The sequence below is a fragment of the Dysidea avara genome, chromosome 2 (assembly GCF_963678975.1).
Source record: "Dysidea avara chromosome 2, odDysAvar1.4, whole genome shotgun sequence".
Lineage (NCBI taxonomy): Eukaryota > Metazoa > Porifera > Demospongiae > Dictyoceratida > Dysideidae > Dysidea > Dysidea avara.
The window spans coordinates 25,713,605-25,729,403 of NC_089273.1; the positions used below are offsets into that span (position 1 = coordinate 25,713,605).

Sequence of the window (15,799 nt, forward strand, 5' to 3'; positions counted from 1 at the left end):
CCACCAGCTACACAATTGAAATTTTGCACCATTGACAGCTGACTATAGCTACTAGAGCAGACTCAGAACCTTGCTAATTGCATTCTGCATCATGTGAGCTATCTAAATCATCCATCTAGTTAATAAAAATATAAACCTGTCCACCCTTATTGCAAGTTTGGCTATTGGTGAATGAGACATTGAACTTTAGCTTATTAGCTACGTATATGTGTGTGCAAATAAAAATCATATGACTGAGTTTAATTATATGTACTGCATAAATGTGTTGTTGAGTGCTGGATGAGTTGAAATGACTGAAAATGATGTGGAGAAACTGAGAACGCTCACAAAGGTTATAGCGAGCAGCTAACGGTGATTATTATTAAATTATGATGTCACGTGTAGGTACAAAGCCGGGGTTCAGGATATTGCTAACTCTATAAAAGGGCTGCAGCACTATCTGGTTCTAGCGAGCTAGCAAATATGATTGCAAAAGCGACTGTAGTCCTTCTGCTGTGCTGCCTGAGGAGCAGTTTGTGTGTTCCATTGTCCGAATTCTACCCCTATGGTGAAAATATTGAAGAACCAAACCAGCGACTAGCCAACGGTGACAGCTCGTTTCAATGCATTTTTCCAGATCAGGTGTATCGTTTCTGCAACACTCCATTCTTCGAATTATGCGTAAGTCAGCTATAAATCTTTATAGCTAATGCGGCCGTGCATACGCCAGTGATGTGAAAACATGCATTTGATTTAGCTATAGCAGGCTAATGTAGCTAGCTATATGTGCTGTATGCAAGCTTGCACTCAATCTATATAGCTACCTGGAGACTTAGCGTTTACTAACTAGCTAGTTTACTTAGCTATACAGTTCGGTAATTTTGTATCATCAGTCAAGTTCATTGTTTATCCATATTGTATGTGTATTTTGCAGGTCCTAAAACGGAGACGGATAGCTCCCATGCAGCGTGTTTTGTTTGAGCTAGCTATACCTGATTTAGTCTATTGGCGTATACGAGCAACTAAAAGCAATAGCCATGCATGCTCGCTGGAAATATTAAGCTAACCTGTTGGTAGCTGTAGCTACATTATGATGTGCAAATAAGCAGTTTGATAGTTTACCTATACATTACTCTGGTGGCAGTATAGGTAGATCCTGAGCGCCGTAGCTATGTTCATAACTTCAGAGTCCTATCATTGTCCTTTAATTGCTCCACAGAGTGGATAGCTACCTCTTTATCATGTGTTTGTGACTGCTGAGACTAAAGGCATTAGATATTACATAGCTACTGCAGCTAGACTGATATATAGACCTTTCGGGCTATCATTTTTTCTCTGGCTTGATTATCCAGTTTGCATTTTGGCAACACAACTCTGAGCCGGCTTACTCACAGACCTGGGGTTCTCTACTCCCCCGTTATACTCTGATAGCTACAATAGCTAACACGTTTAGGTCCATATGAACTACGCCAAACCCTAGCTAACAGGAGCGAACATCAGGAGAAGCTTCATTCAGAATGCAGTGGCGTGGAGGTTCAGGATTCCTTTTGCTAGGCATTCCAGTATCCGAGATTTTTTAATAAAAAAATTCTCCGTATATTCCCAAATAGAACCATGGCACAAAATGACAACTCCTGTTTAACTTGGGATTGCTCCGTCGTCCGACCTGCAATGAGGATGAAAATCGCTGTGGGATTTGTCCACACGCTGATGATCATGAAAATCTTAGTTTTGTCGTGCGCGTTACATATACGTAAGTTTTGTGTTGTTTTGTAATCTTTTCTAGCCCTCAAAAATGTAGGCATGTAGAATACTTTAAAACTTTTAAAAACGTACTGTCGGGTGGAAGGTAGTCACTGGTGCTTACTTTAAAGTGCGTAGTTACTTCACTCGGGTTAGCAATTTTCAGCACCAGAACTCATCAAATCAGAAGTATAAACCACTTCAAAGTCGGCAAAACAATGCCATAATTGAAACCACAACTCCACCTTAGGTATTGTTGCATCATTGTGGCACCTCCACTTTAGTTGTTTACCTTTGTAAGTTGTTAACTTGATGTTTTTACCAACTTGAGATAGCAACTTGCCTATAGGTATACACCATTGTATTGAGAAGTGTGCAGTAGGTGAAGCATATTTTCTCACCACAAAGCATACAAAGATCGCTGAGATCCAATAAGACCTGAAGTTACTCTCATTAAATGTACAAACTTGCAGCTAGAAGCAACTGCAGTTTCAAGATAGTCCAGATTGCTAGATGGCTTCCTGATTCAATTGTGCCATTTTTCCCTTTAAAATGTATGGGGAGCCCCGGAGAAAAAATGTACCTTTTTTTCAGTTTTTAAGTATTGTGCATGCCAAAGTAGCTAATTCCAACCAAAAAAACTATATATTTCTGAGATCGACAATCAATACTCTATCTATTGAGCATATAAAAAACCTGTTTTTCCTAAATTTAAAAATTGGGCTGGAATGCCTACTTTTGCTATTCCTGTTACAGTTTATGCATGGACTATGGAGCATATATAGACATTCCAGTATCCGAGATTTTTTAATAAAAAAATTCTCTTTTTTTCTCCGCCCCCACACAAAAAGAAAAAAAAGCGGTCTGGGCACGAGACTAAATAGAACCCTGGCACAAAACAACAACTCGTGTTTAACTTGGGATTGCTCCGTCGTCCGAGCTCCGATGAGGATGAAAATCGCTGTGGGGATTTTCCACATGCTGATCATCATGAAAATCTTAGTTTTATCGTGCGCGTTACATATAAGTACGTTTTGTGTTGTTTTGTAATCTTTTCAAGCCTTGTAATGTATGTAGAATACTTAAAACTTTAAAAAACGTACTGTCGGGTAGAGGGTAGTCACTGGTGCTTACTTTAAAGTGCGTAGTTACTTCGCTCTGGTTAGCGATTTTCAGCAATTTTCTGATGGCTGTGTCATCAGCTCAAAAATGTAAAACACTTCAAACTCAGCATAAGAACAATTGCTAGACTCACCTTCCTATTCAAGATTGTCAGGAACTTACTAGCAATACCTGATCATTGCTTACCGTCACCAACTCCAGTGTCCTACACCCGTGCTCAACATCCTCTCCAGCTAACTCAATTGCAAACAAGAGTTGATGTGTACAAATACTCCTTCCTCCCACGAACAATTATTCAATGGAACTCCCTTCAAATTCCTAACATCGAAACAATAGATCTCGAAACATTTAAGAACGCTGTAAGTAATATAATATGTTATTGTAATGCTCATTAGCGTGTTGCCCCTAGTGGGCTTTGCTAATTAACAATAATAATAATAACTCCACCTTAGGTATTATTGCATCATTGTGACACCTCCACTTTAGTTGTTTACGTATATAAGTTGCTAACTTGATGCTTTTGCTTACTTGAAATGGCCTCTTGCCTATGGGTATACACCATTGTCTTGAGAAGTGTGTAGTAGGTGAAACATATTTGCTCACCACAAAGCATATAGTCAGTTCATAAGCCCGTAGGGCGAGGAGTATACAACGGCCAAACAGCGAAATCTAAATTAACGTAGGCGATCCACTGTCATAGCAACCCTGTATCTAATAATAGTAACAATCTATTTATTCGAGATACCATATCCTTTTTTTTCTCGTGAGAATGACAGATGGAGAGCCCTGTACGTCTTCTCAGGTGAAATGGCCCTCCTCTCAGATAGATACGTTGTTGCGTTAAGAAGCATGTGTACATTACGTGTGAAATAATTCCAATTTTATTTATAGTAAAGCTTGTTGCCATGCAACTACTCCTACGTTAATTTAGATTATGCATTTTGTACTATCGGGTCGGTCGTTGTATACTCCTCGCCCTACGGGCTTATGAACTCCTGATATAGTACATGGATCGCTGAGACCTGATACGATCTGAAGTTACTCTCATTACATGTACAAACTTGCAGCTAGAAGCAACTGCAGTTTCAAGATAGTCCGGATTGCTAGATGGCTTCCTGATTTAATTGTGCCATTTTCCCTTTAAAATGTATGGGGAGCCTGGAGAAAAAATGTACCTTTTTAAAGTTTTTAAGCACTATGCATGCCAAAGTAGCTAATTCTAGCCCAACAAACTATATATTTCTGAGATCGGCAATCAATACTCTATTTATTGAGCATATAAAAAGCCCATTTTTCCAAAATTTAAAAATCGGGCTGGAATGCCCACCTATAGCTAGTCAGTATTCATTCACTATTCCAGGGTGACACTTGAATTGGTCACACTCGTTTATTCAACTTGGCAATAATTTTTTTTTTTTACTGGAAGTAATAGAACACGGTTTAACAACACATATCACATAATGCTTCCTGTAGGTATATGTGTTATGCTTAGAACAAAGGGATTTGCTGATGACTTGATGGTCACCTCTGAAGATGTCAAGTTACATCAGCAGGTTTTTGTCATCATTTGTCTTATAGGCAGTAGACATAATATTCTTGAGTTCCAGTCTCAGAAATGTATCTCTCTTAGACACACTTGCTCAAGTGGATAATGCTTGTCACATATCAAAGAGAACTACAAGTTCACAGTTTGAGCAGGCTGCTTTTATTGCCATTTCCTGCTCATACAGAATTTTTAATTCTAGAACTTCCTTGGACTGGGATCTATTGGATCACCATATAAACTTTATTATCATATGTTATAATTATTTTTGTATTGTAATTTACCTTTCCAGGGCTCCTGTACTGTGGCTATTAGTGCATAGTACCCCTGTTGTGTCTAGGCCTCTGGACATGATATTGTATATTGTCCAACATTTGTCATCATAGACTTACTGCTCCATGTGTCTTTGGTAAACCAAGACTGTTGTATTAGAATATTTTGATCTCAGGCTTATAGTCTTAGCAGCAACTACTACAACTGTTCTTTCTATGCTTTGTAAATCTATTATCTTCGCTGGAAAATCCTGTAGCTACCACACAACCACATGTAGCTGGAAAGCATTCTTTACGTACTACACAATTTACTGAACAGACATGAAATTGACATTACCAAAGCCAAAATTTTATTCAGGCAGAGAGCATAAAATGTTTTCCACGAAAAAGCATGGAGTTTTGTAACCTTAATTGATAGCTAAACTTAGTAACCCCTATGAACTGAATGTTTGAAAATCCTGTGTACAGGTCTGAAACAAATGGGGACAGGAGTGGTGACTGAGAACAATTGTGCATGCATGTGTATCTGAGAACAACAAAATACAATCCTATTCAAGCACTAAAGATTGAAATTGTAGCTAACTACTTGTCACAAAGTATTGGCCGTAAGTAGCTGTATTTCTTGCTATTTTTAGAACATGTTAGCTAGCAGTCTAGCATCAAAACTGAATTTCAAGATGAAGGTTTAACTTTGCCTCATTTACAATAGCTGTTTACTAAACCTCTAGATGATTGTATAACCTGTTGCAATAGATGGGCACTAACCCTGCACTAATAATTAGTACTGAAACGAATACCATTCAAATGGTTCTGAACAAAATGGCCGAATATATATTTGATTATTCTTTAAGCACGCATTTCTGTTGAATAAGTACTAAAGTCTTTGTTTGGAAGCATGGTAAAGCTTGAGAGCTATCCCTTCCAAATAGAAATTTTGCAGCATAAATATATATATGTACCACTTTGTTCACGATCTTAAGTTTAAAGGTTGGCTTTGTATAAGTATAATATGGTTGTGTATACAATTCTGTACACAATTTTGTATGCTTGATGGTGTAAATGCACATGTACTGTATTATGCAAAGGCCTGTTTGAAACAGTATCTATTATGTGTCCAATTTTAAAACCATGTACAGGTCACAACAGATGGTGGAACAAGTTTCGGGGCAGACCCAATACCATACACTACACAAGTATTCCCTTTAGGAGGAGATAATTATTTAGCTGCTGCCTACTGGGTGAATATAGATTCATCAGTCAATGGAAACGTGTGGTTTCGTCAATCTACTGCTCCTGATTTACTGACCAGAGCGAGCAATGATGTACAGCAAGCTTTTCCCTTGCTTCCAAGGTTCACTCCTACTCACTTATTCATTGCTACTTGGGATGGTGTTGGTGCCAATAGTGGAATAGCTACAGAGGTGAGTACAATTGTGGTGTTACAAAGAATGTAATAGTCTTTATTATATATGACATTGGATACAGTCTAGGGTAACCATAAGTTCAGTGTATTTTTCTTTGTTTTCTAATACTCCATGTATACTGTGCTAGCTGAATAATTGTTCTGCAGTGATTACATAAAATGCAAGTTAGTATTCAACAGTAATTATGAGGCTTAACAACAGTGGTATACAGTCTGAGAGTAGTTGCTTGATAAAAGTATTTCATAAAGCTACAAATCTACTGTGTAACCCATCTCTGTATTACTGATAAAGTACTTTTACTGTAATTCCACTCAAAAACTTTGACTAAATGATTTGCATTAAATCAAATTTTTTATTCATGGTTTGCTATATTCCCAGAATCTCAATGTTTTGTAGTACCATTAAGGTGTAAGTCAGACAACCACCTTCTCTGATGCATAATATTTTTTAGATAGCTACAGTATTACGGGTAGTAAGTTGTATTGATCCTCAGAAACTTTGGCTATAAGCTACATATAATAACTGTGTGAGCAATTCAAGTTTACACTTGCATATATGAAATTAATGAAAAAAGCAAGCTTTCTTTGAAGTACATAGAATGAAGCTCTGTATGTCTACTTTAAGTCAAATGAATGTTGTGACTGTTTTATGACATTATTTGGCTGTTCTGTTTAAGTATCTTACAAACTCCTCTGGTAGGCACCAGTACTTGAATATTGTCCAGGCCTACTACTTATGTCCCTACATGTGCCACTACTTCAAACTGTTCTTGTAAATGTATTTTAGAAAAGAAGACGTATGCACAATTTGTCTCATTGTCACTGCAGTGAACTACATATAACTACCAATAATATTTGCTATTATGTGTAGAATTATTTTTTTGGTTGAATGACATACACCATCATACATATGTGAATGTCTCTGGGAAAACTGGTCTTATTTAAAAGTATTCTTTTCTGTGGTTTTAGTTATCTGGCATTAAACTTTATTTCCCTGCAAGTCAAGGCTACCTCTCCTCCATTACTATTTTCCCTAATCGCAGCCATTAATTTTTAAGTATTTAGTGTGTTGTAGCTCACCAATGGTTGAAGCTGCATATGCCAAAAATTTACACACACTTTACACTAATTTCTTACCTTCCAGATCATCCACTGTATAAATACGTTTGTTACAGGAAGACAGTAAATTTGTGTATGTATTTCGCCTCGCACTACGGCATCCTTTCCTAAATATGTATATCTTTTAGTATATATTTCGAATACCATGATATCTGTAGTATAATATGTTAATACAACATCTCATCTCCCGCTTGGAAGCAGTAACAGCAATTTCTACTGTTTTTATACCATTATTAGTACTGGTAAGTAATTCCTTGTGATTAGCATGCTCAAGGAGTATGCACATGTGTTGCAGCCTGCAATCTTCTTGAAAATTGGTCCAACATTCCATAGCAGCTGTTGCTAGGCAACAAAATTTAAACCTGACTTGGTGGTTGCTTAGCAACCATTGTTATGGTGTCAAAATCATTTTTAGAATTAGTAGTGGTTGCCTAGCAACGGTTGCTAGGCAACTATGTTGTTGCTAGGTAACAGGTATTGGTTACTATGGTACCACTAGTTGTCAAGTCAGACATGCCTAACTGGTAAAACAACTAAACACTATCAAAAAAATTTTAGCCAATCATGCATATATCAAATGTACAAGTGATACACAAATTCTATTGGCTAGTTTGCTGTAGTATATCAAAAATATACCACAAGCTGCTATTGGAGTTTTTGTACAGGACACGATATTGATGTTGTATTAATATATATATACTATATGCTATTAGACGAACACGTTTCAAAGTATACTGGCCACAAATGGAGATGAAAGCTATGCTGTATACTTGTTTGCCGATGGAATGATGCAGTGGGCAGATAGTAATGGCACACCTGCACGAGTTGGAATGACTTGTGCTGACATGAAACTAACTCATCCAGCATCAGGATCACAAGACATTGTCAATGTTGATGAAGATAGTAATGCTGGAGAAGATGGAAAATATGTTTATTGTCTTACAGACCTTTCAGAGCCAATACGTGAGTACATTACTTTGCTGTCATAACTGTATGTGACGGTCTCTTCAATCGACCACATAGTTTGCACTAACTTTTTTATATTTCAGTGAAACTATACAAAAAGTTAACTACATACAGTATGCACACTCATGCACTATTCTCACCAGTGTAGACTATTTGTGATGAAAGCTTTGCAGTGAAGCTTAAACATAGCTACGTATATACAGTAATAAGTGCACTGTAAAATTATTGATAATTTTTGCAGTTTGCTTTGAAACCACGGAAAATGCAATATTTTTCCCATTCACAGTACTCCCTTTTTAAAAATTTCATTCTAGATGATTTTAAGACCCATAGCACTTTCACAAGCTCACACAATTCAGCTGAGATAAGGAGACTACATCGGTAAGCCTTAACCACAAAACTCCTCCCAGCAAAACGTTTCCCATTTATGGTAGATGACAAGTTATTGAATTTTTGAAAAAAGTACCAGGTTTTAGTCATTTGATTGGTAATGTGTCATGTGGAAGGTAGAGCTTTAACTCTACACCTTACATGATCTTCCATTTTGTAATGTATACCCACCCCGCTACCCCCTTCCACAATAAGGTGTTGCTTTGCCTACACTATTAAGCTTTATATAATATATCTCTGTATTCATTTAGAGTGCTCTAGTGGTGGTGTGTTGTATGACATTGGAGAACAATTTCAACCAAACTGTAGTTCAAGATGTACTTGTAATTTTGAAGGAAATTTTGATTGTGAAACAGTTCCCTGTCCAATTGATGGGCCCACATGTACAGCAAGTGGAGATCCACATTACACTACTTGGGATGGACGTAAATATAACTATATGGGAGATTGTGAATATTATGTAGCCACTCTATGTGATAGCGATGATTTTCTGGTATCTACTGTAAATGACCCTACATGTGGAAGTAATCCTGGGGTAACTTGTGTTGATCAAGTGAGGGTAGTAATTCCTGGTGGTGACCCCAGTGAAGTATTGCTAGCACGCACATCTACTGATTTTCAACCATCCATAACAATTGATGGAGTATTGCAGCCGAATACAGGTGATACTGTTGTACTATCAACACCAGAGCTTGAGGTTGTACGTACTGGTGGTAAGGCTTATGTGACTCTGGAAACATATGGTGTTAGGGTGCACTATGATGGAAGGTACACTTCTACTTTTCAAGTTTCAACATCATTGAGAGGAACGATTTGTGGACAGTGTGGTACCTACAATGGCAATCAAAATGATGACTTCACATTACCAGATGGAAGTACGACTACTTCAGCAGATGTTTTTGGTGACAGTTGGGAGGTTCCTGGTTCATGTGTTATGAAAAGAGATGCGGATGGTTTTACTGGTTGTGATAATAGTGCTGACACTATAACAGAGGCACAACAGAGATGTAGTGCACTGACAATGGACAGTTTTGCTGCATGTAATGCAGTTGTGGATCCTACAAGTTTCATTGCTGACTGTGAATTTGACTACTGTTGCTGTGCTGTTGATATACGTGATGAATGTTATTGTAGTTCTTTGAGTAATTATGCTCTCGCTTGTACTGCAGCTGGAGTACAAGTATCAGGCTGGAGGGATGATTTTGGTTGCCGTAAGTTGTAGAGTTTATCTGTCCGTACATTGGGTATACAGTATGTCATTAACATCTAGAAATAATTCAAACACTTGTGTATATAGGATATCATCAAAGCTAGGGTGAAATGTTGTGAAATCAAAGATGGTAACGATATAAATGACTCCATTTTAATGTTGACCAAAACTGATGTTAACTTCATTGCAGCAATCTCTAGGCTACCACCTTTGATTTTCACAACTTTTCACCTTGAGGTATATTGAAGGCTCTGCACTTTTATCAGCTAAGCTATTTTAAATGTGCCACTGCTTTTTATGCATACTTGATGAAGAAACCTTTTAGTAAGATGACTGTCCTGGTAGAGGTTCTCAGTAGATCACTTAGTATTTTGTATGTTTTAATGAACTGCTCCTGTATGTTTACCCTTTCACTTCAAAAAGGCTTTCATGGACGTCTCAAGCTTCCTGACAACTATATATATATATATGACAGAAGTGTCACAGCCACGAAGCATTTGGGGAAAATATCCCTCATCCATTTTAAATCTTAAAGTGCTACTCACATAATGTGCTATATATAATACAGTCCATATATAGAGAAGCTGTGTTCATACTAGCTTCACTGCTTTAGTATGGCAGGTTTAGAGGGAGTGTAGATGAATTCCCTTTACAGTCCTCTCAGGTAAAGTACAGTAAGAGTTATAGAGATATTCTAACAGAGCAGTCAATAACTCTAATAGTACAGCCAGAGCAATTTTGGGCCATTATTGCATTGCCACTTGTACATAAACTTAATTACGAAGATATCATTCAACTACCATACTACTAACACTACGTATGGCTAGGGAACATTACCTGCTTGATATTTACCTGCATCTTAGCCTATGCTATATTTGTGCCTCTCTCTTTGGCAGCTCCTGAGATTCAGCTATGACATCTTACAATAAGTTTTATTTATTACTGTTTGTTTTTTGATTGTTGTATAACACTGATCCTATAGGATAGGTTTCGTACAGCATTTTCTGCAACAAAATGTGATGCATATAAACTTATTTGCTGTTACATCTACTGTATGTGTTGCAACTTTGTATATATTGTGCTTAACAGTTTACGTTTGTTTTATGTATTAGCTGCTGATTGTCCAGAGGGTATGGTATACCAGGAGTGTGGTCCAATATGTCCTCAGACATGTGATAACAAGGATGAAATTTGTGATGGAGGTTGTGCTGCAGGTTGTTTTTGTCCTTATACACAATATCTACTTGATGGAGTATGTGTGGATGAGGAAGTGTGTACAGGTAATGATGGATCAATTTGCTGTGTAGATGTTTGTTTCATTCCATAACATACTTGCTCTTTGTAGCTTTATGTGTAAGTACTTAAAGTGGTCTGTTACTCTATGGCTAGATTTTGACTACTCTATTAGAGAGATCTCAAACTGTGTGCAATAGTAGTTAAAATTATTCCTTCACTTCTGAAACTTTATAAGTACCAGAAAATCCCAAAACTGCATGTGATGTACGTAGCATAATTGCAACATCCATAAGGAACTTAGTTACTCTACTGTAGTAATAGGAAAATTTATAATTCTAGGGATGAAACGATCGTGAATATTTAGCATTTGAGTACTCTCTAGCATTAACGATTGAGTAAATTAATATTACATGCGGTGTAGTGCTAGCTACAGTATCTTTGTATCTCATTGTTACTTTCATCTTCAATCAATGGCCATGGGTTTGTTCTACACTGGAAGAATTGATTTGTGGTTCAAATTGCCCCATGGCTTCACTCTGTACTTCATCAACTTCGTTCAGATAAACACATGTGTGCTGATTCAGCTCCATAATTTTGGGACACACCTTCTTGAGTAAGCGTCATGCCCCACAGAAGAGTAGACCGTATCAAGTTGTTCAGTGAAATCAGGTTGAATCACACATAATTTGTTAGTTAATTTTAGAGGCACCAATTTGTACATTGCTTGCACATACATATAAAATAGAAGCCCTTTCAAAATTTATACAGCAATTGGCTATAAAAGATAGAAAAAACAAGTGGAAGGATATTTTGCAATGTAGTAGTAACTATTACAATAAAAGTGAAGCAACTAACTAGGGACATCATCACTTGACAAGCATATTTAATCCCTACCTTTGGCTATATATACTGCTGGTTTATATACTGAAATTTACTGCTAAGTAGGAATTAAATTTGCATTTAAAGTGATGACCTTACTAGTTTCTTCACAACAAGTAAAAGGAAAATTTTAAAGAAATAAAAAGTAATGATCGAGGGAGGTTGCCAACACCTGAAGTGGACATTTAATCCATAATTCACTCTATATACCCATGACTGAATTAGGGATTAAATATCCACTAGTATATCTTCAGGTGTAGGTGACCTCCCTTGCTTTACTACTTTTTATTTCTATAATCCCTTAAACTTTCTAATTTTTCCTTCTACTTGTTTGTTTATGTTTTGTAACAATATTATGACTGTTGAACCCACGCATACTGCATTAGAAGAAAGAATCACGCCAGGCTTATTGTTTTTTGTCTAAACGTGTACCCCAACAATCTATATTACTGAACTAGTGAAGTGGTCGTTACACTTCATTTTCAGCTATACTGTATGTATGTTCAGGCCATTACATAGTGTTACAAGCACAAAACACTACGAGAAGGACCTCTGCAATCAACCCAGTCACAATGGAAGACTTAGTCCAGTAGGGAAGGCACCACATAGTGCTACCATGAATCGATACCTTGCACTGTCAGCAAAGATACGTGGGATGCAAAAGAGGACACAGGTAAGTCCATGAAGTATGTATTGTACATACTAGAGGTGTACCGATATGGGTTTTTGGCATGTACCGATATCCGATATTGGTGCCACCAAAAGAGGCCGATAACCGATAGTCGATCCGATATTTGCATTATAGTTAATAGTGTACATTTACCTACCCTACAACAACATGTGCATGTATTCATTGCTATACTCTGTCTGTGGTGGTACACAGCTTGGGTTTCTATTGTGCAATCCAGACAATTAGGCACCCACAAACATTTTTATGTATACTCCCATGAAGCCTTATACGGATATTTCTGCATTCTAATGGTTTGTGAGAAAGCTGGTACTGTGACAGCAAGTTTCTTTGGTTATCCTGTGACCCTTCTTTTTATTACAAGGTAGCTACTCTATAACTGCTTCATTTATAAAGACTGTGTCTGTGATAAGCTTTCCAGCAACAGACAGTAGAATCGCGTGTATTAATATGGCTTCTCGTAGCGTAGCGCTTGTTTCAGAATGAACAATAAGCCACTGGCACTAAAGAGCCACATGAATAATGTAGAAAACCAATGCACAATCCGTTTATGTACAAACTATATAAATATCGGTAGCGATATCGGTCCTCCTGCTGTTCTGTACCGATACTGATATTGGTAAAAATTGCCATATTGGTGGCCGATATTATAGCCGATCCGATTATCGGTACACCTCTAGTACATACTGCGGTATTCCAAAAGGCCCGCATCAGGCTGAAATGTGTCAAACAATGAAAATATGTAGCCTGTATAGCCTTAGCTGTTATTAAGCTACCACTGCTTGCATCATTCAGGCATGCAGTTAGTCAGTCAGGCAGTCAGTGAGTAAGTAGAAGTGAATATAATTAAGTTTGTAGCAACCTATTGGAAGCGCTTCAAGTCATACTGATAGCATGTTTGGGCTTGGTTTTATACCTGTCAAAGGTACATATTGTGAAGCTGGTTTCTGGTCAATATTTTTTTGTGAGAAGGTGCAAACCTCCGTGATCCCTAATACAGGACTACCATAATGTACTAAATTACAAAGTTCCTAATTTTCCTTTCATTTTTATTATTAGTCTGACGTATCATATCTCACTAGAAGTACAAAGCTACAGAGAGTCAAATCTTGACATCAAATAGTGTTGAATGCAGGAAAATCCTAGACCAGTGATGGCTTGGATCATTTCTTGTAACTTGCAGTCTAGGCATGTACCATACACTGTGACAACTAAAATCCATAGAATACCAAATCACACAAAACTTACTGTATGTATGTATGTACACACTTTCTGTAACAACTTTAAACAGACTGTAGGACCAGGTGTCCTACAGCTCTTCAGCACTTGTGCTGTAAAGCCTTAATAAATAAAAAATAAACTTGTAGTGCTAACAGTTTCAACAGAAAAAACAGGTAGAATAATGACATCATGGTAGCCAAAAGGGAAAATCACACCTCATAAAACATTAGCATTGTTAATTAGTAATATTATCATACATTACTGTAGTAATATTAGCATATTGATGGCAACAGTGTTATAATTTTCATTATAGAGTGTGACCTGAATGGTACAAAGGTTCAAGAAGGTACTGAGATACAACCTAACTGCTCTAGCCGTTGTGTATGTACTAAGCGAGAATTTCAGTGTGAAACACAAACTTGTTTGGTTGATGGAACAACTTGTATAGCTGCAGGAGATCCTTACTACCAAACATTTGATTTCAATTACTATGAGTTTCAAGGAGATTGTGAATATGTAGTTTCTACCCCATGTGACAGTGACGAGTTTAGCATTTCTGTTAGATATTCATCTAAAAATGCCTATATCTCATCTGCAGATCAAGTGACAGTTTCTGTTCCAGGAGATGGAGTAACTGCAGTATTGGGAAGGGGTGGTGGTGGAACAATTACAGTCAATGGTGTTCTAGAGTCTGATGTTAGTGTCGGTGTCATTTATCAGTCAGATGAAGTGCAAGTACTGAGAGTTGGTGGACATCCACAAGTTGTACTTCTTGAGCAACAGATTACCATATTTTATGATGGCATAAATCGTGTTGCCATTTCTACCTCTACCATGTGGCAAGACAAACTGTGTGGACTATGTGGTAACTACAATGGTGATCCAACAGATGACTTCATGGATCAAGGTGGTAATCCACTTGCCACAGCAGATGAGTTTGCTAGTAGCTGGACTACAGGGGACACAACCACTTGCAGCATACTCGAAGAAGCACCATTTTGTGTAGGAGACATAAGGGAAGAGGCCACCAAGAGATGTAGTTTTCTGAATGGTGAATTTTTTCAACCATGCCATGCAGCAGTTGATCCCCAATCATTTGAAGATTACTGTGTGCTTGATTTCTGTAACTGTGTTGATGATGACAAAAATGTATGTTTCTGTTCAAGCCTGTCTACGTATGCATCAGCTTGTTCTTATGCTGGAGTGCAACTTGATGACTGGAGATCTTATTATGGATGTTGTAAGTTTAAGTTTTGCTGTAACAGTAGCAGCTAATACAGTACCTGTGAAGGCATTGTAGAATAATACTTATTATGTTTTTGGCACTAAAATGTATGCAAATGTATGAAACACAAAATGGAATTAGCTTGTACTGTATCACATGCATCAATTGTGTGTCTTGATTTTTAGCTGATGGATGTCCAGCTGACATGACATTCCAGCAATGTGGTTCATTGTGTCCTCAGTCATGTGATAGTACTGATGCAACTTGTCATAGTGGATGTGCTGAGGGATGCTTTTGTCCTGATGGACAAATTGTCAACCAAGACGGGGAATGTGGTGACTTTATGCCTTGTCCAGGTGAGTAATTTGTAATTGAAGATGAATTCAACTGTAAATCATGAAATTTTTGCACCAACAAATCTTCACAAAGGGTTTAAAGTGTTTTGTTGGAGCAAACATTCACCAACTGCCCGTTTTCAGCTGAAAATATTAAATGCAAAAGTCAAGTGTTCAAATTGTATTTAAAAAGCTATATGGATAAAATGAACCAAACACTCACATTTGCCTGTAAAATGTCTAAAGTTGACTAATAAAAATTTTACTGTTAAGCGTTTTCTTGAGACAGAAATAATTTTGTACCTTTAAAAGATTTACATACTGTATACTAGAACATAGTATAATAAATAGAGTTGAAGCAATAAATCTCCTACACTAATAGTAGCTATCAATGGCCATTCATCAGGTTTGTCCATATGTTCAAAAGTCTTCACAATGTGTATACTGT

General features: G+C 37.3%; 1 protein-coding gene across 1 annotated transcript in view; it reads left to right on the forward strand.

Moving 5' to 3' along the window:
• Positions 1 to 461: 461 nt before the first annotated feature.
• Positions 462 to 15,799, forward strand: part of LOC136246957 (alpha-tectorin-like) — a 35,904-nt gene continuing 20,566 nt past the window's right edge. Inside the window, exons 1-7 of the mRNA XM_066038557.1 lie at positions 462 to 660; positions 5,796 to 6,080; positions 7,915 to 8,164; positions 8,809 to 9,768; positions 10,880 to 11,047; positions 14,105 to 15,031; positions 15,202 to 15,372. Coding sequence (XP_065894629.1) covers positions 463 to 660; positions 5,796 to 6,080; positions 7,915 to 8,164; positions 8,809 to 9,768; positions 10,880 to 11,047; positions 14,105 to 15,031; positions 15,202 to 15,372 — 2,959 coding nt within the window. The 5' untranslated portion in view covers position 462. The remainder of the gene's footprint in view (positions 661 to 5,795; positions 6,081 to 7,914; positions 8,165 to 8,808; positions 9,769 to 10,879; positions 11,048 to 14,104; positions 15,032 to 15,201; positions 15,373 to 15,799) is intronic.